The sequence below is a fragment of the Drosophila suzukii genome, chromosome 3 (assembly GCF_043229965.1).
Source record: "Drosophila suzukii chromosome 3, CBGP_Dsuzu_IsoJpt1.0, whole genome shotgun sequence".
NCBI lineage: Eukaryota > Metazoa > Arthropoda > Insecta > Diptera > Drosophilidae > Drosophila > Drosophila suzukii.
The window spans coordinates 13,699,302-13,722,771 of record NC_092082.1 but is presented as its reverse complement, the minus strand read 5'-3'; the positions used below and the strand labels follow the sequence as shown (position 1 = coordinate 13,722,771).

General features: G+C 41.3%; 5 protein-coding genes across 13 annotated transcripts in view; 3 read left to right on the top strand and 2 right to left on the bottom strand.

The window, feature by feature from the left end:
• The window catches only part of Eip63F-1 (Ecdysone-induced protein 63F 1), a 31,404-nt gene extending 21,329 nt beyond the window's left edge, over positions 1–10,075 (top strand). For all 6 annotated transcript variants that reach the window (XM_036814504.3, XM_036814503.3, XM_036814508.3 and 3 more), the window contains 3 exons: positions 3,783–3,933; positions 4,005–4,153; positions 8,190–10,075. In XM_036814504.3, coding sequence (XP_036670399.1) covers positions 3,783–3,933; positions 4,005–4,153; positions 8,190–8,212 — 323 coding nt within the window. In that variant the 3' untranslated portion in view covers positions 8,213–10,075. The remainder of the gene's footprint in view (positions 1–3,782; positions 3,934–4,004; positions 4,154–8,189) is intronic.
• A 95-nt stretch (positions 10,076–10,170) lies between these two features.
• mge (translocase of outer mitochondrial membrane 22 homolog mge) lies at positions 10,171–12,569 on the top strand. 2 transcript variants are annotated; one of them, XM_017070357.4, is made up of 3 exons: positions 10,171–10,273; positions 11,168–11,203; positions 11,875–12,569. In XM_017070357.4, the coding sequence occupies exons 1-3, from the start codon at positions 10,253–10,255 to the stop codon at positions 12,181–12,183; spliced, it is 366 nt and encodes a 121-aa protein (XP_016925846.1). In that variant the 5' UTR covers positions 10,171–10,252; the 3' UTR covers positions 12,184–12,569. The 2 variants fall into 2 exon arrangements, with proteins under 2 accessions (XP_016925846.1, XP_016925844.1); XM_017070355.4 differs by lacking the exon at positions 10,171–10,273 and adding an exon at positions 10,645–10,997.
• Positions 12,570–12,668: 99 nt separating this feature from the next.
• ida (anaphase promoting complex subunit 5 ida) lies at positions 12,669–15,130 on the bottom strand. Its single transcript, XM_017070353.4, has 2 exons — positions 14,933–15,130; positions 12,669–14,865 (listed from the first exon to the last, which is right to left on the bottom strand). The coding sequence occupies exons 1-2, from the start codon at positions 15,050–15,052 to the stop codon at positions 12,715–12,717; spliced, it is 2,271 nt and encodes a 756-aa protein (XP_016925842.4). The 5' UTR covers positions 15,053–15,130; the 3' UTR covers positions 12,669–12,714.
• Positions 15,131–15,564: 434 nt separating this feature from the next.
• Sc2 (trans-2,3-enoyl-CoA reductase Sc2) lies at positions 15,565–17,417 on the bottom strand. Its single transcript, XM_017070354.4, has 4 exons — positions 16,986–17,417; positions 16,613–16,829; positions 15,981–16,096; positions 15,565–15,918 (listed from the first exon to the last, which is right to left on the bottom strand). Exons 1-4 carry the CDS (start codon positions 17,354–17,356, stop codon positions 15,714–15,716), a joined length of 909 nt encoding a protein of 302 aa, XP_016925843.4. The 5' UTR covers positions 17,357–17,417; the 3' UTR covers positions 15,565–15,713.
• A 626-nt stretch (positions 17,418–18,043) lies between these two features.
• On the top strand, positions 18,044–23,252 carry Ubi-p63E (Polyubiquitin-63E). 3 transcript variants are annotated; one of them, XM_070996283.1, is made up of 2 exons: positions 18,044–18,062; positions 19,314–23,252. In XM_070996283.1, the coding sequence occupies exon 2, from the start codon at positions 19,325–19,327 to the stop codon at positions 23,210–23,212; it is 3,888 nt and encodes a 1,295-aa protein (XP_070852384.1). In that variant the 5' UTR covers positions 18,044–18,062; positions 19,314–19,324; the 3' UTR covers positions 23,213–23,252. The 3 variants fall into 3 exon arrangements, with proteins under 3 accessions (XP_070852384.1, XP_070852383.1, XP_016925841.4); XM_070996282.1 differs by lacking the exon at positions 18,044–18,062 and adding an exon at positions 18,189–18,207; XM_017070352.4 differs by lacking the exon at positions 18,044–18,062 and adding an exon at positions 18,399–18,556.
• Positions 23,253–23,470: the final 218 nt, after the last annotated feature.

Sequence of the window (23,470 nt, the reverse complement as noted above, 5' to 3'; positions counted from 1 at the left end):
TCCTTGAAAATTGCCGACCAAGTGGAATGAAAATGGCTGGCGACAAAACAGAAATCCCCCAAAAATGCCGGAGACTAAGTTCAAAGTTCAGCTGAAGCCCTGAAAACGCTGCCTTGAACTGCATTCCTTGGCCGAAAATTGGAAAAGGAATCTCCCCCATTACCAACAGACATTGCACATACGCAACGTTGCCTTTTTGTAGGTATTTAATTAATGGCCAAACTGCAAGGTAATTTATTGGCCATCAAAGGCAGTCGTTCATGGGGTTGCCTGGGCGAGTATTAGTCAGCATTTATTGCCTGTTTTACAAGACCAAATGTGGGTAAATGTCGCTCGAGAGCAACAATCAAACGAGAGTGCTGGCAAATCCCCCACAAATACAGTGCCAAGCCCCCGGGCGAACTTCCGTTTCCGTTTGCTGTGGCATGAGGTCACCTGCTATAGTATACATTCTATATAGTACCCACAACCAGCAGCTACATTTGCCAATAATTGATTACACTTTGGCATGAAGTTGTTGCCACACACCTCAACGATTCTCCTCGGAATCCCCGGTAATGCCCCAAAACGACTGCACTGGCAAACCGCAGTGGCCATTTGTTATGCCGGTTGTCATTGGATGTCTCTCATCGTGGGCAGCCTATGAACCCCAAAGGATCTGTGATTGAAATAGAGTCATCTAAGAAGGTGGCAGGTACAGTGTAGGAGGAAATAGTAGCATTGGAACTTGGAAGTATTTCGCAAAGTTCTACAGATTAACTGATTATACTCGTATCTTAGATTTAAGTGATGGGGACAATAGTATGTACTAAATAAGGTAAGGAAACACGAATAGAGTTTTAATATCATTTATAAAGGTGTCGAAAAGTATGCTGTGGAAAAAAACTTTGCCTTTCGAATTCAAAATATAGTGTTGCATACTTTTAGGTCCCTTTATATATCATTTAAAAATGCCATTAAAACTATGGCAATATAAATCCTAAGTCATTTTTCCTTATAAATAAATTTATTCCAAAGTTTTTTTGCAATTTCTTTCACTTACTTTTCTTATATTTAAATTTAGCAAAAATGAAAACTTCAAAAGAAGTAAAAAGAATTAACTAAATCCCCGTTAACTTGACTTGTTTACTTTCAATTTAGCTGGTTGATTTAAGGATTTATAATTTCGATTGCATCTCTACATTTCTTCAGTTATATTGAAAAACTTTCGAGCCATCGATCAATGCCAAGAAATGCTCCCAACTGCAGGTCAAGCTTGAAAATTCGTTGCTCTGCTTAACGAGCCAAGTGAGCACAGCCATATGTATGTATGTGGCATACATATGTTTGTGCGACAAGCAGTCGCAGCCAGAAACGCCCTCGCCTTCGTCCTTATGGCTCAAAAAAAAGAAGGAAAAAAGGACGACAAACGATGACAATGGCGGCAACGTCAACATCAACATACATATAACCAAGCCATTTTCATTATCCTTGGTCTTGTCCTTTTCGCAGGCTGACACAGACATTGGTGCAGATAGAGGCAGAGATAGAGATAATGTGCATTTGGTTTTCGCATTTAAAAAAGAAAAAACCTAAGAGGAAAGCAGCTGAAAGGAAGGCCTCTCAAGAATGGGGGCCTGGCTCTTGAGATGGGGAAGACATCTTACAGAACCTGCAGTCCTAAAAAGGGAAAATAATAAGACTTGATCATAGATACCCTTCATTCTGAGGTAAAGGTTAAGATATTAAGGTTTTCAAAAAACTTGTAAAAGTGTCTAAAAGTGTGCAACAAATTTTGACTCCTATGTTTTTTCACTGCATACTTTTAGGCGCGTTTAAAAGTGATTCGTTTCGAAATTAGCCCGTTTTCAAACCTTTTTGGATCTTACTATAATTTGGCTTATTATTTCCGAATACCCTATAACCTAGTCCAATTTTAGGGAAAGGGAACTCCAAGTAGGATGAGTGCCGCTAAGCGCAAATGAAAATATTTTCCATGCAGCACCGACACACAAATGTCACACAGATGTCAGAGCGACAAGAAAAGCAGGAAAAGCTGCGACAGGAAAATGGCAAATAGAGAAAGATGGTTCGGGTCGTGGAGGATGACAATAATGGGTCATGTATGACCATGTTGGGTGGCAACATATGAGCAAATACCCAAAGCAATCATCGTGATATGTTGATATGTTGACGATGGAGCAATATTTGTGTTCGGCCAGAGAGTTGAGTGTGGAACTTTGTTTTGTTGGCTGTTTTCTGGCCTCGGGCCAAGGAACTCCTTGGGTGCAATTGTCTAATTGATGTGGATTCGGTTGTTTGACCCTTAATGCATTTTTGATGCCAGCAAACGACTAACAAAATGTTACTCAGGGGCAAAGTGTCAGCAGCTCTTTCGGTAATTACCATCGTTTTGTGCCCTTTAAAGTAGAAATCTTTATCTTTAACTTAGAAATAGGGATTCGGTGGTGTTGGCAAAAAATTAGAAGTCTTGAAAATAATGTGAAATGTACTGAAGATTTTTCTTATAATTCCTAAGAATTAGCAGAACTTTTTTATTCCTACAGTATTTCAATTAAATGGGATTCCGAGTTAAATATTTTTTTCAAGGTTTTTTTTTAGATACCAAATTTATTTAAATTGCATAATTATTCCCACAAGTTCTTGTGAGTTCTTTATGGCCATTTGATTTAATTAAATTATTTCTATCTTCCAAGTCTAATTCTTTGCTTTCATCAGACAAATAAATTAGCAATTCTAATTATAATTGCGGTTTGGTCAAACAAATTGCAATTAGAGATGAAAAGGCAAATAATATAGAAACCCTCTTAATTTTTGTATATCCCTTGGCTTTCGCTGCCAAAATTTATGCGAGCGAAGATTATCACAGATTTGGACTTCATTTTCATTGCCATTCACACAGTGAGAGTTCCTTTCCACTTGTTTTTCTTTTCATATTTTATTTGGTAATATTTTTTTTTGGTTTCTATGAAGGTCAAGGACGAAGAGCAGAGCGCAAAAGGTTTTCCGGACGCCGTATCTCTTGCGTTTAATTATAAAAGTTTCAGCGGCAGAGGAAAGTTGAGCCGTTCCCACTGAGAGCGTTCACTTGCAGCTTTTGGCTTAGGATTTTCCTTTGGCTTTGGTTTTGATTTTTCGTTTTCCTATTTTGTTTTTTTTTTTTTTTGGATTGTTAATGGTCCCGGAGATCTCAGCCGGAAATGCCTCCAACAATGCCACCACCTGGGCGCATTAGGATTGGCGCAGGAGGAAGCCTTCCGAGGATGTCCTGCCAACAAAGGATGTCCTCGTTGCCAAGGATTGAGGCGTGTAAACATTTCCCAACAATGAAAATGCATTTTTTCTGTGCTCAGAAAAGTGTTTGTGGAAAATGTTTCCAGCAGCTCTTACACGGAAAATATTTAAGATTAGCGGAGGTACTAAGGGAATTTAAAATGTATGATAACCCTATGAAAAACTTAATAATTGAGTGTTTGAGTTGGAAAAATTAGGTTTATAAGAAAAATTGCAAAATACTTCATTTTCTTGCGGTTTAATTAGGAGTTTTCATAAAGACTTTTAACAAAAAGGCATTTTGTGCTGAGTGTCTTTTTTCTCAACTTATGGATAGACTTCTTTATTAGACTGTCTTAATTTGTTCTCAGTGCATTCAATTATTGCACCCAGAAAATGTGTTCTCCGGCCGGAAAACGCTACTGTTGCACTGGGTTACTGTCTAGATTTTCCAGAACTTTCCTTGGAACCCGTATCTAAGCCAGACTCTCTTATCCTCCAATCCACAGGCAATGGCTTAATCAACGAGGCCGAGTTCCTGCAGTGGGTGGGCAGGATCCAGGCGCTGCGGGACGACCAGCAGTCACATGAGGACAGCAAGGACAGCAAGCCGGTGGACGAGGCCGATGATGTCACCGAGGACTTGATAGCCGCATTTAGGTATACAGTGTTTATGGTGTTTAGCATATCTCCTGTTCCTATAAGAACATCCCCCCTCTCTCCATCCGCAGAGTATTCGATCGGGATGGTAATGGGTTTATAACGCGCGACGAGCTGCAGACCGCCATGGAGATGATTGGGGAGCCCTTGAACGAGCAGCAGCTGGAGCAGCTGCTGGTCATCGCGGACTTGGATCAGGATGGGCGCATCAATTACGAGGGTGAGTGCAGTTGCAGAAAAAGGACAAAGGACACTGCTGACGCAGGCGTTCGCTGGGAAGGACATGTGTGCACGGGCAGAAATAAGCAATCAAAATGGGCTGCAAATTGGGACTTTAGATTTTTATTTCTGTTCTCAAGTTATTCAAATCCTTTCTTTAATCCAAGATTATTACAGATAAGAACAAATCCTTTAAGTACTTAAGATGGAAATCAATCTACCCAAAAATAATGACACATATGCTAGACAAACTTCTTAAGAAGGTGTCAAAAATTATGCTACGAAAAATATGTATAAATATGAGCTCTTTACTAAAATTACAAATATACTGCATACTTTTAGGCGAAACCATAGGCAGTTCTCTGAATCTTCGATTAACAAGTAGGCAATGAGCCTATAATAAGAAATCTGACTTTTATAATATTTTTTTTAGTGTGCAGGTATACTTACTTCATGATTTGAAAGTGCCCTAATAGGAATTCGATTTTATTTTCCAAAGACTTTGGCTTTTCTTTGCCATTGTGAAACTTTCAAAGTCCCCAGCCCTGTTGCTTCTGTTTCTGCAGCAGCTACGCCTGTCTGAGCCTCAATCAAGGAATGGCATAAAATATGGCAAACTCATGTCAATATTTGTCCTACGCACCGAAAACCGTACGCCCATAAATCAGCTAGACAAATACGGCGACAACAAAGTTTATTAACCTCAGGGAACAGCAACAGGAGTTCGTCTAATAGGGTCGAGGGTTTATTTGTTTGTTTACTCGTAAAGTTTTTATACCCGCTACTTGCAACATTGCTGGGTTTATTGGGTTTTCGAAGATTGAGTTCTTAAAACCTAGTATTTCATGCGGCATTTGGGCGACTCTGCATAAAACCTATTAATCTTGAAATAAAAGAGCCTGGATCAAACTGTGTTAGGACTTAAAACACCTTACTGAAAGTAGAGCAATTAAAGCAACATTTTCGTAGGAACTTCAATAAAAAGGTATTTTCACATAGCTAAAGTTCTTAGTATTTTTTAAATGTCACTGCCCCTAAAAGGTATCTCGTAGTCGTAAACGTTGCTACTGTCAAAAATGACCTGAGGTCTTTGGCTGGTCTTAAGTTTCAGCCATAAAAAGTTTTCGATAAAGCAAATAGCTGCAAAAACAAAGAAGGCAGCATGAAAGAGTCCTTAATGCAGTTGACCCACAATGAAGTGGAGCAAAAACAACAACAGCACCTCACCTGAGGATCCGCCCACTTATTATTCTGCACTAATGGCAAAAAAAAGGACAGCACAAAATTCCCTTGCGTGGCATTAAATTGGTTTAATAAACTTAAACTAATACGGGGACATGCTCGAGTGTCCTCTTTGTACTTGGTGTTTTATGTAGTTTTTTCTTTCTTTTTTTTTTGCTGCAGAGGTGTGTGCTTGTGTGTGGCGAATCCCTTGTATCATTAGGTTCATATGCCATCGCCTCGCTAGTTGATACTTTGACCTTGTAACGCATTGACATGTCAGCCGACCACCCACAAAGCCCGCCCAGTTCAGCAAAGTTCGAGAGGCCCAACCCGCAGCCCGCATTTGTTTGCTGGCATCTGCAATTTATTTACTCATTCTGTCGCTCTTGTTGTTTTTCCTGCTGCCTGTGCCTTTGCCTGTGCCTTCACCCTATTTACTTTGCACCGGCATCGACAGCGGCCAACATTGCGTATACGTTATGTGTACGTTCGGTATATTCGGTATACGCAACGTGGTCCCTTCCATTTTCTGCTGACACAGAAGGGAACCCGAGAATGGGTCGATTGGCCGGAGCAACACGTCCGCCGCCTCCGGAGAACCACATCGCATAAAAAGCGTAGTTCGTTCTTTTGGAGGCGTGATTTCCAGAGGCGACAGCTTATACAGTTTGGCCATCCCCATCTGTAAAATGTTTTTGCCTCGGTGGACATAAGTGTCAGGGAAAGTGGTCCTTCTTCTGGATGTCTGGTTTATTTCATTTAATTTTATCAACAAATTGGCTTCCGTTTGGGTTTTTATTGGAGCGGGGACATTTGGAAAGTTTGGAAAGTATACTGATTTCAAATACAAAAGAAAAATTAGAAGAAGTTTAAAGTATTAAATCAAATTTTAAATTTCATACATTACAACATTTGTCCAAAATAAGATTGACAGCCCGGAAGAAATAGAGTTTTTTTTGCTAAAGTTGTTTTACCTATTTTTCGCTCTAAAAACTCAGTGTTTTATCTGCCATATTGCAAAAAAAGATCAGAATGAGACATGTTATACCTCGTTGAGCTCGTAATTTAAATTACTATCCATTGCCATTAAAACCTGGAAATGTATAATTTTGTCCATTTTTCTCAAAAAAACATAAAAAGATGGAATTCGTTAGCTTAGGTTCGTAGCTGCTCAAAACAGTCGGTCTTTTGGCTTTACGCTTTGATTTAACGAATCTACGATTGAAAACCCGCTGAAAATAAGAGTATTTTTGACTAGAATGTGAATCCTGATTTTAGGCCATAAAAATCAGTGTTTTGGCCGGAATCATGCGAAAAAAGGTCACAATGAGGAATGTCATACCTCGTCGAGCTCGTAAATTAAATTCCTATCCATTGGCATTCAAACCTGGAAATGTATAATTTTGGCCATTTTTCGCAAAAAAAATTAAAATGAAAAAAGCGAAAATTGGTCAAAAAATTAATTTCCCTAAAAAAGATGAAATTCGTTAGCTTATGTTCGTAGCTGCTCAAAACAGTCGGTCTTTTGGCTGTACGCTTTGATTTAGCGAAATTACGATTGAAAAACCGCTGAAAATAAGAGTATTTTTGACTAGAATCTGAATCCTGATTTTCGGCCATAAAAATCACTGTTTTGGCCGGAATCATGCGAAAAAAGGTCACAATGAGGAATGTCATACCTCGTCGAGCTCGTAATTTAAATTCCTATCCATTGGCATTCAAACCTGGAAATGTATAGTTTTGACCATTTTTCGCAAAAAAACATGAAAATTAAAAAAAGCGAAAATTGGTCAAAAAAATAATTTCCCTGAAAAAGATGGAAATGGTTAGCTTAGGTTCGTAGCTGCTCAAAACATACGGTCTTTTGGCTGTACGCATTGATTTAGTGAAATTACGATTGAAAAACCGATGAAAATTAGAGTATTTTTGACTAAAATCTGAATCCTGATTTTAGGCTATAAAAAATCAGTGTTTTGGCCGGAGTCATGCGAAAAAAGGTCACAATGAGGAATGTCATACCTCGTCGAGCTCGTAATTTAAATTCCTATCCAATGGCATTCAAACCTGAAAATGTGTAATTTTGGCCATTTTTCGCAAAAAAAAAATGAAAATTAAAAAAAGCGAAAATTGGTCAAAAAAATAATTTCCCTGAAAAAGATGGAATTCGTTAGCTTAGGTTCGTAGCTGCTCAAAACTGTCGGTATTTTGGTTGTACGCGTTGATTTGGCCAAATTACGATTGAAAAACCGATGAAAATAAGAGTATTTTTGACTAGAATCTGAATCTTGATTTTAGGCCATGAAAAATCAGTGTTTTGGCCGGCAAAATGCAAAAAAAGATCAGAATGAGGCATGTCATACCTCGTTGAGCTTGTTATTTAAATTTCAACCCATTGGCATTCTAACCTAAAATATTTTTATTTTTGTAATTTTTTGCAAAAAAACATGATGCATTCCCTTAAAAAAAAAAGAAAATTGGTTAAAGAATAAATTTCCCGGAAAGTGATGGGGATTGTTAGCTTCTAATGTAAGTTTCTCAAAACTGTCGGTCCTTTAGCTGTACGCCTTGACTTAAACAAACTACGATTAAAAATCATTCAAAAACAAACTGAATAATTGATTCCTTAAAACTCCTTTATTTCTTAAATTTACATTACTGTTTTTCACTTTAAGATTTATACATATTTGTAATACGCTTTTCAGCTGTATTACAATTTTCTAGAGATTACTTAGGAACCTTTTCCACTTAAGAAACCACTTTACTTTCCTTTCTTGAATTACATTTAATGGACTCTTTTCTCGTTTTAATTTCAGAATTTACGAGACTTTTGCTCTAAGCAGATTAACGCCCACAAGGAGGCATGGTTTATACCCCGTAACCCCGAAACTTTCGAGTGGATTGCAGCCCGAGTTACACCCCTTCAGCATAATTGTTAAGCTATTAAGAATATACTCAGACATGCAGAAAATAATAATGCAACAAAATGTGCAGAACGTAATTGTTTGAAAATTTTATACAAAAATAAAACTTATTTATACAAGGGTTTGAAAAAAGTGCAAGGCAGGCCACACACACACCCATAAAGTTTTAGTTTCATCAAACACCCACATACATACGTACACACACACACACACAACATAATCATATGTAAATTAGTTTCAAAGTTTTGTCGATTGTAAAAAGTGAATTATTCATTTTCCGTATGAATTAAGTTAAATCAGGATGTGGAAAATTTAAATGGAAAACTTTAGACTAATTTTTGTAGACGATTTGCATCGCAAATGATTTAAATCACACAGAGACACACACATAACATAAACATATAAAATGCATATTCGGATAAGTCTGAGCGCGTGAGTGATATTGTGTTTAGGGTGCTGCAAAAATAATGAGCAGGCAAACGGAGAAATTACAATTAAAAATTACATTAAAAATATATCCGAATTCGGAGGAGGTCAGCAACGTGGATTCATATATTTGTATTTTATTGTAGTTATGCTGCTTTCAATGTATGCGTGTTTCAAATACCCCAAAAACAAACAAAAATTGTTTCAAATTTGTTAGAATAAGGAAATAAATGTTAACAATTTATATAAGAAAACAGAAGATTTAATTTCAGTTGGGAAGTTACTCAGTAGAGCTGTCAAATCATATGTATTTGAAAAGGAAGAATGAAAACAAAAGTAGGCTCATGATAAAATGAAACACAAATTTTTAAAGGAAATTAAGGAAAATTTGGTAAATTTGAAGTATTGATGTTTTCCAACTCTATTATATAGAAATAAAAACAGCTAAAGGCAAACGGAAAAAAAATAATATTAAATATTAAAAAAATATAAGTTACTTATAACCAACAACCCGAATAGAACATTTCAGAGTTCTAAGAAAGCATAGTTTAAAATAGTATTTTTTACATTTGAAAAATTTAATTTTGTTTATTTTTCAATTTGTTTTCGAAATTCAAGTCCATTGCATATTGCCGTCCCATAGATAATTCAACAAGAAATACAAAATAATGTTTTATAACTATTACAACTCATCGATTTAAGGCATTGCGGTTTCAAATAATAAGTTTTTATTCATTTCGTATGCTCTTTTTTGATAAAAGTTTAGACAAGTTGAAATACAACAGAAAACCGAATTAAACAAAAATATATTTAACAAAAGTGCTCTTTTGAAAAATCAGTGAAACAAGAATTAAAGTATATATTTACATTTAAAACATTATATGGATAAAGTTGGAAAAAGGAAATAATAATCAGGTCAAAGGTACAAAAATAGCAAAATGGGTTATAACAAGGAAGGCAAACCAGGAAACCAGAACTTTTGTATGGTATTTACAACAGGACTGCAAAGGCAAAGCAAATTTAAACCTAATCAAAAATCAGAAACCTAATCAAACTTAACTTTAGCCCAAAATATTGAAACATACCCGATAAATGTACTTCAATTCAAGTAGTTTTTTATGACCTCTAAATGTGCTTAACAACTATATGCAGGACTATATACCTACCCAACAATATATTACTTATATACACGATTACATTAAAAACAACAACTAAGACATTATCTGTATGCGAACCTAAAAAGTGGTAGATATTTCGTTTAGGTATAAATGATTTAATAATTTATAATTGCGATTGCGAGACAGAAAACGAGATGTGACATAATAAATAACGGTACACCAACGCTCAATAAATGTTTTATTACTAATAGTAGGCTATTTCAGTTGTTGACTTGTGTCAGTTGGCAATCCAGAAATCATAGATTGTAAAATTGTGCTGTTCGATAAGACGACGTTTCTAAATTTCTGGCTCTCCGCAAAATATTGTGTATATTTTTATTTTTAAACTCTTAACGCGGTTGAATAACGACAATGAGTGAACCTGAGGGCAAGGTTAGTATATTATTTTGTGAAAACAGCTTCTTTTGGTCTTTATCATCGTGTTTCTTCGATAAACCAAAAATTTGTACTTAAACGCTGCTCAGAAATAGTACACGGTGCTCAAAATGCTACAACAACTGAAAGAAATACAATAACTAAAGAATGTTGCTGAAAATTAATTTAGGGCAAAGTTATTTTCATAGATTTTATTTATATTTTGCTAATAAGTAAAATGCAAAAAATAAAATTCGAAAAACGTTATAGTTCTTTAAAATTTAAAATCACCAAAAACTATCGATAGTTACCACGCTTAAAGCGATTATTTCAGCATGACCGTTGGACTGTTTTTGGTATATTTAAATATTTGGTATTAAAAGTAACTTCATTCCGCGGTCACACTGCTCACGAGGAATAAAATCAATTTTTACTGAAATTTTAAGCGACCGCGAACGAAAATTCCGCCAAAGCTCAATTAAATGCCAGTGCGAACTGCATTTTTCGAGCTATTCCGGTGACAAGATATTTGGGTGTTCCTTGAAAGGGTTGCTATAGAGCAGAAACCCTCAATTTCCGACCGCGTGCGTTGACTTAAAGCCGCAAAGTGGATACCGAAACAGTGAAAATCGAGGATTTGATGGACTCTGATCCTGAAATCGAGTTCATTGAAAAGGACAGCGGGATGTCGTCGTTGGGCGGCAGCAAGGATGAGACGCCCGAGCGGCGGGCAGTGGCCGCCGTAAGTAAAAACGTGGGGCCTCTCGTAGCCCCCTTGGAAACCCAGTTCCCCCGACTGCCCCCAAAGTTCTTATCGTGCTCACGTAATTGTCGGTCAATCGTAGCAGCTGTCCCATAAAACCGACCTTCCAATACCCTATACTGATCATCTTATTTTCCCATTTTTTACAGACTTCAAATGAGCCACAAGGCGAGAACTACGATGATGTAAGTGGACCCTGTTTGTAAACAACACGCAATCTAACCTCAAACTTAAGGAGACAACCGCTTTAAAAGGACCTTTTAAGGGTTTTAAAATGTAGAAATAGTCTTAGGGGTCTAAAAATAGAGGATAGTTTTATTTAGCTTCAAACTTAATTTAGATATTTTATTTTTGGTTTAGAAATGTATCAGCTGTTGGCCAAAACGTGCACTCGATAAAGGTCATTGTCATCATAGACTTTTCCCTATTTTAAGGTTTATACATTTAAATTACATTTATTGTTCCTATTTCAAATGTTGAACATTTTTTCGCTTTAATAAATTGTTTATTTAATCTCCCTTTATCCTCAGAAGTAAATTTAAACTTTCCATTATCCAAAATGTGTATCTGTTAAAGCCAATTGATACAAATCGTAAAGAAATTCTTTTTATGCACTAAAGAAAATCAATTTTGTATATTTGAAGAATAGATGAATTCTTGTAATAATAACATTGCAATTAGGGTTTGCTAAAATTGATTCATGGGGACATTTACTTTCCAAAATTAAAAATAGTTTCAATAGTTAGGTCTTATCAGGCTTATTAATTTTTTCAAATCCCTTTCCAAAATTAAAAATAGTTTCAATAGTTAAGTCTTATCAAGCTTATTAATTTTTTCAAATCCCTTTAAAATTTAGGAACCCGATGAGACGGCGGCCGAGCGCTTCTGGGGCCTGACAGAGATGTTCCCGGAGCCACTGAGGAACGCGGTCGGTGCCGTGAGCAGCGCCACGGTGAAGAGCGTCAAGGGATTCTACACGTTCTCGTGCAACGCCAGCTGGATTTTCTTCACCAGCTCGGTCATCCTGTTCGCCCCGGTCATTTTCGAGACGGAGCGCGCCCAGATGGAGGAGCTGCAGAAGTCGCAGCAGAAGCAGGTGCTTCTTGGACCCGGCAGCGCGATGGGCCCTGGAGGATCCTCGCCCAGCTTACCCTTGATTCGTTAACCGAGAGAGACCCTACCACATACGCATATTAGCTCTACGATAACCGGCAGCGGAAATCCGGAAATTGCCACACGTTAGCTTAAGTTTGTCGATACCAATCAATCCCAGTCGAAATCGAGAGGTCGAGGACGTCCACGAATGGCCGAAGCAATAGCATCAGCGATTCCCTAACAAGCTGTCACCCATTAAATGCCACTCCATAGCCCACAGCATTTACACATCCACACTCTCGGAACTCCCGGCACCAAAACAGACGTCCTCTTCGATCGAAACGAGCAGTTGCAAAACTTCAGATAGGTGTTAGCATTGTAGTTGGCGTACAGTGTATAAACAAGCTACCACTACGGTTTAAACCAATTAATAAAACTACGTTTATTAATAGTTAACAGCTATCCGCTTTATGATTTTTAATCTGTTCAGTTCTGATAAAAAAGTGGCTTCCAATAAGTTAATAATTTTAAAGGCAATAGAAATAGATATTATAATACTTAGTAAGAATACGTTTATTCAGAGTTTAACAACAGACTGAAACTAAGGACTCCCCAGATATTCCCTTGGGATCGGATGATCCGTAAAGTAACGCCGAAATTCCCCAGCGTACTTGTTCCTTAAATTCCTTTCCCCAAATTCGTTGAATCGCTGTGCCAGAAAAACATACACATCCAAGACTTTGGCATGGGCAGAAAGTTTCTTGAATGATTGAGCTGAGCGCTCCAGGATGTCCAAAGATTTAACGAGTTGCGCCTTCCGTTCCTCGACATTATTTTGATTGATGGCCAGCAGGCAGCGGACAAACACGAAATCCGTTTTAGCTCGTTCATAGAGGCCACCATTGATGTGAATGTCGTGCATGCAGCGCTTGATGGCCTGGTATGCCTTCTGTGGCATTCCAAGGAGCAGCAGTTGCTGGGCCAAGAGGAGGTCGACCAGGGCCAGCTCGTAATCCATCTGTGACTCTGCCATTTCCTCAGCCACGCGAAGCAGGAGCATAGTAGTTTCACTAGAGAAGCGCCCATCCGCCATTCCACAGTAGCCTAGAAGGACTTGTACCCTCATCCTCAGGAGGAAAGGTAAATTGTCCTGACCAGCCAGCTTGTCTAACAGGCGCCTCGCATTAAAGAACTCTCGTTTGGCCACGTAAATAGAAGCGCGTTGCATTATGGCATCAGAGGGATCTAGCAAATAAAGCTGATCGCAGGCCTTCAATGCATCATGCCAACGGCACTGGTAGATTCCTGCCTGGATGACCACATGGCACTGACTGATCATCCAGCCCTCGGCGCCGGGCAATCGCGGGAAACGCTCCTTAGCACGATGTAGGAGTACTTTGGATAGCTGGGGCTCTCCCTGCAACTGAAGCCATAGGGCGTAACTTGCCAAAGCGCTTCCCAATCCCGCAGAAGCATTGCCAAAACGATCTCTGGAAGCCAACAATACTTGAGAGTACAAAGCAGCTAACTCATGCTTTCCATAAGCAGACCACACTGCACTTCTTAAAGCCAAAGCCTCTGATGCGTGATCCGCGAAGTTGTTTCGATTTGTGAGATTATCGCTGTGCTGGAGGAGATCAAAGAGTCGCAAAGGTTGATAGCCAGCTACTGTTCCCAGTTTAACAGCGAAGTGGAGCGCTAACGTGTAGTTCTGAAGCAGAGAACCATCAACTTCGTTGGCCTCTTGCACGCTCTTTTGGACAGCGGATAATGGGAGCTCATCCCTGAGCAGGCAGTACCAAGTATTGGCCAGATTAAGACTCCTTTTGTCGCCGTGCTCCTGGGCCAGCATAATGCTTTCCCTGAGCGCCGCTAAAGCTTCATCACGATGACCAAAAGTGGCATGTAGCACGGCCAGATTGACGCAGAAGTACTGGTAGCCCTTCTCCTGGCTCATCAGTCTCACGGGACTCCTGTCCAGAGCTCTGTGGAGCGCAGAGAGTGCGTTATAGTAATCCCTAACTCTTAATTGGTTCATGTAGCCCAGGAAATAGGGAGTAGTTATAAGTGGCAGATCGTGTATGATCTCCTGCACCTTCTTTTGGAGCTCCAAGGGCGGCAAAGCCTTGCGTTCGTTGCTCTCCAGGAGTTCCGACTGCTTGTTGATGAAGAACTTGGCCTGCTTGGGAGCCCACCTGCTTAGAGGATTGCGTTCTTGAGCAACACGAGCTATTGCCTCCTCCTTTTTCTTGGCTTCAGTATCTGCAGGCTTTTCTGTTACCTGATTTGGTGGAGGAGTCTCCTCCCTGTGGAGGATTCCTCCAGCTACGGCCATTCTGGAGCCAGAGGCAGCAGCTCGAACTCCCCGTTCGTAGTAGGAGCAGATGTTCTTGTACATATCCATCATTTCAGGGAAACTGAGCCGCTCCAGGACCACGCCGACTCGCCGGACATAAAGACCCACCATGCTGAACTGGCTAATGCCATAGTTTTCGTTCAGAATCTCGTCGATGTTCTGGATCTCGGTGAAGTCAAACAGGGACTCAATGCTGCCCGCACAGAACTCGGACATGGCTTTCTCAAAGGCTTCCAACATCAAGGTGTCCAGTTTATATTTGCCTGTGGTCAGCAAACTATGGAGCTCATTGTAGCTCTTATCCTCCTCCTGGACGAGCTTAAAAACCAGCATGTAGAACATCCGACGTCGCTGGGTGCGCATGGATATCCCAGTATCCAAGCAGGACTTTTTATTCTTGGAATAAATAGAAAAAGCTAGGTAAGAAATGGATTTTTAAAGGGTACAAACTAGGAACACCTACAATCACATACTGTTTTAGCAGTATCAGCACGGTTATCTTGTGCGCCGTGGGCGTCTCAATGCGGGGAGGTTCTATCTTGGAGGAGGGGTCCAAGGTGTCCAGCTCCTCGAACAGATTCATGATTATTTTCAGTGCTTAAATTCCAATTTTCGATTTACCGGCAAAATGTAAACAATTAAATAAACAGCTGCAGCCAACTTAGCTTTGTCAGAGTTGTCATCTTAGCAGAGTTCTGCACTGTGGCAACTCTAGAAGGCGCGCATTTTAAATAGAAGATTATGATTTTAAAAAAAATTATAAAATAATAAGTAAAGAACAACTTTCGAAGTACACAATAAGTTCAGAAGAGTTGTGGCTCGATCAACGCCTAAACTTTGTTTATTACAACTAACAAAGCTTAATATAATCTAAGAAAAATGTTGAAGCCAAGCGTATAAGCGCTAGAAAATATTAAAAAAACTATTAAATCTTATTCCAAACACAGTCCAGAGTTGCTTCACATACTTCTCGAAATCGAACACCTGGCGCACCTTCCAAAGACCCTAATTAAACTATTACTGATTACCCACGCTTCATCGACCTGCCCATGCGATCAAAGTCCAAAAAGCGACGAAAAATGAACACGTTAAACATACGCTTCTCCAATTTGTATTTGCTTTAAATCAACGAAAGCACAAAGTTCACTAGACAACTACCCTGTTAAACGCTAACCAAGATGTATAAATGTGTAATGTGGAATATGTAATACAGCGAATGCGTCATGGGGACATCAATATCCATCCTACAGGACGAACGGGAAGATGGAGCGGCGCTGGCGAGGGTAGTCCTTGAACTCCTTCCTGTAGTTGCGGTGCTTGGCCAGAGCCCAGACGGTCATCTGGAAGGCACCAGCAAAGGCAAACAAATAAGCAGCCAGGCAAGAGGTTAGCACGGAGAAGGAAACCCAGGCACCGATCTCGTAGGTGTAGTTGGGGCACGAGACCAAGCTAGAGTTCGGGGAAATGCAAATTAATATACTTGAGTTAGTAGGGTTTTACTATTTACTCACTTGAACAGCTTGGTCAGGGGATTTGCATCGGGAACGGGAATCTTGCGTACTTTGGTGCCTGGCGGACGCAGGTTGCGCAGGGCAATGTGCACCGAAAAGTTTCCCAATTCACAGAGCTGAAAGTCGAAAATGTGCGGTTAGTTTCTGGGTCAATAAATTGGATAGCTTAGATCTGTATGAAATTTTAATTTGCTATTTCAGCTAATTTCATAGCTAAATAATAGTTAACATATTAACCTACCGTAAGCAAGAGCTATTAGTTGTTTAACCAATTAGTATTGTGACAAATCTTGTAATCTATCTTATAAGACCAAAGATGCTGATAACAATCCAATAAGTTGCAAAAACTGCATATAAATCAGTAAATTCTGCTACAATTGGCTTTTCAATGAGAAAACTATTTTAACAATTAGAGGGATAATAATCTTAAATTAAATTAAGTCTGCAGAAACTGGTAAAAATGGTAATCTAAACCTTTCCAAATTGATTTCGTTTGGTTAAAAAAAAACTGACAAACGGGAATTCGCCAAATGAAAGACAGCTCTATCAAACAAAAGGTTTCGATATGCAAAAACCGGTACATTATGGAAACATGTAACCCAAATCCATAAACCATAGCCCCGAATACGTACGGCAAAGGCGCCCAAAGCAGCCCAGACGGTGCACATGCACGGCGAGGTGAACTGCGGATGGTTCACGTGGTAGGATACGTAGGCGGTGAATCCCCAGTAGTAGGTGCAGTTCTTGAAGAGGTTCCGCAGCGGCATGGTGGCATGCGAGAAGCGATGGACGAAGATGGTCTCCAGCAGACGCTTCACATAGTGGACCGTGTAGCAGCCGGCGGCAATGCTGCGGAGTACGAGAAAAGAAAGCGGGTTACTGGGTGAACCACCATCCAAAGTTCATGGATAATTATGCAGAGCCGTTGCGTTTTAGTTTGCATAAGCGACGAGGTCGATTAGGTCGAAAATCGAAAGATTTCAGCGACCACTTTCTATTACTCACTGGGTGGTTAGGGAAATCGGCAGAGTGGCCGCTTTGCCGTACACCAATTCCGGTCGGAAATAGAAGATCAAGTATACGATAAGGGGGCCGGCGTATTCTGCCAGAAAGACGGTCTTCCAGCCAATCTGGGGACCCAGATCCTTCACATACACCTTATCGCCGGAGCGCAGAGACAGGGACTCCAGGGTGTCCGTGTCCTTCAGACTCTTGCCCTTCAGCTCCAGGCGCAGCGACTGGCGGTTGGCATCCGGGGTCTGCTTCAGACTCTTGTGGATCAGGGCGCGAAGATCCCCGATGGGCGTGGCGCCGGAGGGCACCTTCACCTTGCCGTAGGGCTTGCTGTTCTTCGCGTTGACAATCTCGAGCTCCATTTTGCGTCCGGTTTGCAGCTCTGTCTAAAATCGAAAATCGCCGATTCCGATTGGAGGTGGGCCGTAGTATGACCGTAGCGGGAGGTGCGAAAAATTACCAACGATATGGTCACCCAACTGGGTTGTGCGATATTTTTAAATATATGTTTTTGTTTTTTATTTTAATCCCTTTTAGGAGGTTTAACTGTATTGTTGTTTAAGTTTAAAATATATATTTATTTTAAAACTGGCTGGACAAGATTTAGCGATGATATATACACTGTGTTTTGTGAGACAGTCAAAGTACTTATAAATATGCAGATGAATATATCAGCAATGAAAACTCGATGTGACTCCAAATATTACTTGTTATCCAAATATTAGTTGATATTTCTAAAATATTTTCGCGGTAATAAAACCCTTTGTAAGACGCCATTTTTTGAAAATTATTTTCTAAACTCTAGTCACTCCTTGTAAGTTAAAAATGCTATAGATCCCCTAACAAGTTATAGAATTCAAAATGTATATTAAGCAGTCGTTGCTATAACACTCACTACATCACACTTTTGAAACACCTCCACCTCCCATCCAAAATTACTTTTAAAAATTGCCAGTCAAGTTGAGAGTTTCAAAATTTTAGCCGGTAGAGAAGACAGTGCCATAAAAAAACATAGTAGCAAAGGTCTTAAAATACCTATATTAAACAAACGTTGGATTTTCGCATTTGGTAAGTTCAAAGGAGGCCTTGAATTCGATGTCACAGTAAAAGTAGGTTAGATCGACAAAGAATTTCATTCAGCCGGTCAAGTCAGTGCGATATCAAGGTCTCGTTTTGAAATTGTCTTGAAAATATTTTATTATTTTGTATTGTGGTGAGTTAACAACAAAAAAGTAACAAAAGTGGGTTTGTCAAAAACACAAAGAAGTTAACAACAATCCAGCCAATATTTTTGTAATATCATATGCTTACAAAGTTTCGACCTCCGATCGATTTCAGTGTATTCGTGTCAATTATAAATTGTTGTGTATTTTTTAGTACATTTTCCGCAGACCGAGGGTATATAAGCCACGTCCGCGAACGGTCCTATTTAAAATCATCTGACAATTGCAGCAGCAAGTACAAGCAAAAAATAAACGCATCCAATCATAAAGAATATATTATTTAATTAGTTGGTGACTAAAGTAAAATAAAAAGAACATTCTCGAAAGTTACAAGAAAACGTAAGTTTAAAATCGCTAATATCTGTTATTACTCACGGTTAAAAGGAAGTTAACCAATTGAGCAAAACTGCAGTTCAAGGCCTTTGTTCGGCCATTTTGTTTTTTCTTATTCAACCCTCTGCGTAATGAGAAAATTGAAAATTGGCAGCTACGCATTACTTTTTTCCCCAATATATTGGCAGCAAAACACAAACAATTCTATAAATAAAACTTGCGTGTTTATTGTTCTTCGCCAAGATTTATTGGCAGATTGCGAAATTCGCAATGACGCACTGAATATTCGAGAACTAACGCACACACGTATCAATTTGTGTATTGCATTACAGATTTAATTAATTCAAGGATTTTGTTAAAGTAATTGTGTTATTTTATCTGAAACTTGAGCATTTGCTTAAATAAGGCCACGTATGAAAATTTTCAATTGCTTGCAACGCTCTGACGTCATCAGTATACACACGAAAAATTTGTATGTATGCATTTTGAGCTGCACACACACCAAAGAAAAGTGACGAAGCAACGGAACAAAGGTTTCAAAATCTCTCCATTTTTCTTTGTTACCCCGTTTCTTCGTCTTTGTTGAAGTAATCGAAGGGAGGGGGAAGAACACGAAACAATAGAAACTTAAAAAGTAGGCGTCGATAAGTTAACTGTCATTTCGATTACTCGCACGAAAAATTTCATCAGTTTGTGTATTTTCACCAAGCGAAACAGATCTGAATTTTAACTGATTTTCCATCTCTCGATTTTCTACCCGCAGAATAATCCAAAATGCAGATCTTTGTGAAGACCTTGACTGGAAAGACCATTACTTTGGAGGTGGAGCCCTCCGATACGATTGAGAATGTGAAGGCCAAGATCCAGGATAAGGAGGGCATCCCCCCAGATCAGCAGCGTCTGATCTTCGCCGGCAAGCAACTGGAGGACGGACGCACCCTGTCCGACTACAACATCCAGAAGGAGTCGACCCTCCACTTGGTCCTCCGTCTGCGCGGTGGAATGCAGATCTTTGTCAAGACTTTGACCGGAAAGACCATCACTCTGGAAGTGGAGCCTTCGGACACCATTGAAAACGTCAAGGCCAAGATCCAGGATAAGGAGGGCATCCCCCCAGATCAGCAGCGTCTTATCTTCGCCGGAAAGCAGCTTGAGGATGGTCGCACCCTGTCCGATTACAACATTCAGAAGGAGTCGACCTTGCATTTGGTCCTCCGTCTGCGTGGTGGTATGCAGATCTTTGTCAAAACTCTTACTGGTAAGACCATCACCCTGGAGGTGGAGCCTTCGGACACCATTGAGAACGTGAAGGCCAAGATCCAAGACAAGGAGGGTATTCCCCCAGATCAGCAGCGTCTCATCTTCGCCGGCAAGCAACTGGAGGACGGACGCACCCTGTCCGATTACAACATTCAGAAGGAGTCGACCTTGCATTTGGTTCTTCGTCTGCGTGGTGGTATGCAGATCTTCGTGAAGACTTTGACCGGCAAAACCATCACTCTGGAAGTGGAGCCTTCGGACACCATTGAAAACGTAAAGGCTAAAATCCAGGACAAGGAGGGCATCCCCCCAGATCAGCAGCGTCTGATCTTCGCCGGCAAGCAACTGGAGGACGGACGCACCCTGTCCGACTACAACATCCAGAAGGAGTCGACCCTCCACTTGGTCCTCCGTCTCCGCGGTGGAATGCAGATCTTTGTCAAGACTTTGACCGGCAAGACCATCACTCTCGAAGTTGAGCCTTCTGATACCATCGAGAATGTGAAGGCCAAGATCCAGGACAAGGAGGGAATCCCCCCAGATCAACAGCGATTGATCTTCGCCGGAAAGCAGCTTGAGGACGGTCGCACTTTGTCTGATTACAACATCCAGAAGGAGTCGACCCTCCACTTGGTACTCCGTCTGCGCGGTGGAATGCAGATCTTCGTCAAAACTCTTACTGGCAAGACCATCACCCTGGAGGTGGAGCCTTCGGACACCATTGAAAACGTAAAGGCCAAGATCCAAGACAAGGAGGGTATTCCCCCAGATCAGCAGCGTCTTATCTTCGCCGGAAAGCAGCTTGAGGACGGTCGCACTTTGTCCGATTATAACATCCAGAAGGAGTCGACCTTGCATTTGGTTCTCCGTCTGCGAGGTGGTATGCAAATCTTCGTGAAGACTTTGACCGGAAAGACCATTACTCTGGAAGTCGAGCCTTCTGATACCATTGAAAACGTCAAGGCCAAGATCCAAGACAAGGAGGGAATTCCCCCAGACCAGCAGCGTCTCATCTTCGCCGGCAAGCAACTGGAGGACGGACGCACCCTGTCTGACTACAACATCCAGAAGGAGTCGACCCTCCACTTGGTGCTTCGTCTACGCGGTGGAATGCAGATCTTCGTCAAAACTCTTACTGGCAAGACCATCACCCTGGAGGTGGAGCCTTCGGACACCATTGAAAACGTCAAGGCCAAGATCCAAGACAAGGAGGGTATTCCCCCAGATCAGCAGCGTCTTATCTTCGCCGGAAAGCAGCTTGAGGACGGTCGCACTTTGTCCGATTATAACATCCAGAAGGAGTCGACCTTGCATTTGGTTCTCCGTCTGCGTGGTGGTATGCAGATCTTCGTGAAGACTTTGACCGGCAAAACCATCACTCTTGAAGTTGAGCCTTCTGATACCATCGAGAATGTGAAGGCCAAAATCCAGGACAAGGAGGGCATCCCCCCAGATCAGCAGCGACTTATCTTCGCCGGCAAACAATTGGAAGACGGACGCACCCTGTCCGACTACAACATCCAGAAGGAGTCGACTTTGCATTTGGTTCTCCGTCTGCGTGGTGGTATGCAGATTTTTGTCAAGACTTTGACCGGAAAGACCATCACTCTTGAGGTGGAGCCATCGGACACAATTGAGAATGTGAAGGCCAAGATCCAGGATAAGGAGGGCATCCCCCCAGATCAGCAGCGTCTCATCTTTGCCGGAAAGCAACTGGAGGACGGACGCACCCTGTCCGATTACAACATCCAGAAGGAGTCGACCTTGCATTTGGTTCTCCGTCTCCGCGGTGGAATGCAGATCTTTGTCAAGACTTTGACCGGCAAGACCATCACTCTTGAAGTTGAGCCTTCTGATACCATTGAAAACGTCAAGGCCAAAATCCAGGACAAGGAGGGAATCCCTCCAGATCAGCAGCGTCTCATTTTCGCCGGAAAGCAGCTTGAGGATGGTCGCACTTTGTCGGATTACAACATCCAGAAGGAGTCCACCCTTCACTTGGTGCTTCGTCTACGCGGTGGAATGCAGATCTTTGTCAAAACTCTTACTGGCAAGACCATCACCCTGGAAGTGGAGCCTTCGGACACCATCGAAAACGTAAAGGCTAAAATCCAGGACAAGGAGGGCATCCCCCCAGATCAGCAGCGTCTTATCTTCGCCGGAAAGCAGCTTGAGGACGGTCGCACTTTGTCCGATTATAACATCCAGAAGGAGTCGACCTTGCATTTGGTTCTCCGTCTGCGTGGTGGTATGCAGATCTTCGTGAAGACTTTGACCGGCAAAACCATCACTCTTGAAGTTGAGCCTTCTGATACCATCGAGAATGTGAAGGCCAAAATCCAGGACAAGGAGGGAATCCCCCCAGATCAGCAGCGTCTCATTTTCGCCGGAAAGCAGCTTGAGGATGGTCGCACTTTGTCCGATTATAACATCCAGAAGGAGTCCACCCTTCACTTGGTGCTTCGTCTACGCGGTGGAATGCAGATCTTTGTCAAAACTCTTACTGGCAAGACCATCACCCTGGAAGTGGAGCCTTCGGACACCATTGAAAACGTAAAGGCTAAAATCCAGGACAAGGAGGGCATCCCCCCAGATCAGCAGCGTCTTATCTTCGCCGGAAAGCAGCTTGAGGACGGTCGCACTTTGTCCGATTATAACATCCAGAAGGAGTCGACTTTGCATTTGGTTCTCCGTCTCCGCGGTGGAATGCAAATCTTCGTGAAGACTTTGACCGGCAAAACCATCACTCTTGAAGTTGAGCCTTCTGATACCATTGAAAACGTCAAGGCCAAGATCCAAGACAAGGAGGGAATTCCCCCAGACCAGCAGCGTCTCATCTTCGCCGGCAAGCAACTGGAGGACGGACGCACCCTGTCCGACTACAACATCCAGAAGGAGTCGACCCTTCACTTGGTACTCCGTCTCCGCGGTGGAATGCAGATCTTTGTCAAGACACTTACTGGCAAGACCATCACCTTGGAAGTTGAGCCATCAGACACCATTGAGAACGTGAAGGCTAAAATCCAAGACAAGGAGGGTATTCCCCCAGATCAGCAGCGTCTCATCTTCGCCGGAAAGCAGCTTGAGGACGGTCGCACTTTGTCCGATTACAACATTCAGAAGGAGTCTACCTTGCATTTGGTTCTCCGTCTGCGTGGTGGTATGCAAATCTTCGTGAAGACTTTGACCGGAAAGACCATCACTCTGGAAGTGGAGCCTTCGGACACCATTGAAAACGTCAAGGCCAAGATCCAGGATAAGGAGGGCATCCCCCCAGATCAGCAGCGTCTCATCTTTGCCGGAAAGCAACTGGAGGACGGACGCACCCTGTCCGATTACAACATCCAGAAGGAGTCCACTTTGCACTTGGTGCTTCGTCTCCGCGGAGGAATCCAGGCTTAAACTGAATACATTTCCAAATAAACACAATTCTTAGCACGCACTTTACCCGAGACTCATTCAAGACCAATTTTAGCAAGCAATAGACGGCGGCCCCGCCCCTTTCTGTAGTTTTGGAAGGGGCGGCAGTATTAAAATTCCAAATTCCCAGTTCAAACCAATATATCCCTTTAGTTATGGCTTTTAATTCAATATAACCAAATTTCCTTTTCAAATTCATAATACACTTAAATAAATGAAGTTATTTGAAATCGGCTGTGA

Excerpts from the sequence above, each read along its gene's own strand:
- mge (XM_017070355.4), top strand. The coding sequence starts at position 10,896 with ATGGACTCTGATCCTGAAATCGAGTTCATTGAAAAGGACAGCGGGATG. Across the intron at positions 10,998-11,167 it reads AGCGGCGGGCAGTGGCCGCC|ACTTCAAATGAGCCACAAGG; the intron begins GTAAGTAAAAAC and ends CATTTTTTACAG. Across the intron at positions 11,204-11,874 it reads AAGGCGAGAACTACGATGAT|GAACCCGATGAGACGGCGGC; the intron begins GTAAGTGGACCC and ends TTTAAAATTTAG.
- ida (XM_017070353.4), bottom strand. The coding sequence starts at position 15,052 with ATGAATCTGTTCGAGGAGCTGGACACCTTGGACCCCTCCTCCAAGATA. Across the intron at positions 14,866-14,932 it reads TGCTAAAACAGTATGTGATT|AATAAAAAGTCCTGCTTGGA; the intron begins GTAGGTGTTCCT and ends ATTTATTCCAAG.
- Sc2 (XM_017070354.4), bottom strand. The coding sequence starts at position 17,356 with ATGGAGCTCGAGATTGTCAACGCGAAGAACAGCAAGCCCTACGGCAAG. Across the intron at positions 16,830-16,985 it reads CCGATTTCCCTAACCACCCA|CATTGCCGCCGGCTGCTACA; the intron begins GTGAGTAATAGA and ends CGTACTCCGCAG. Across the intron at positions 15,919-15,980 it reads CCCCTGACCAAGCTGTTCAA|CTTGGTCTCGTGCCCCAACT; the intron begins GTGAGTAAATAG and ends CCCGAACTCTAG.
- Ubi-p63E (XM_070996283.1), top strand. The coding sequence starts at position 19,325 with ATGCAGATCTTTGTGAAGACCTTGACTGGAAAGACCATTACTTTGGAG.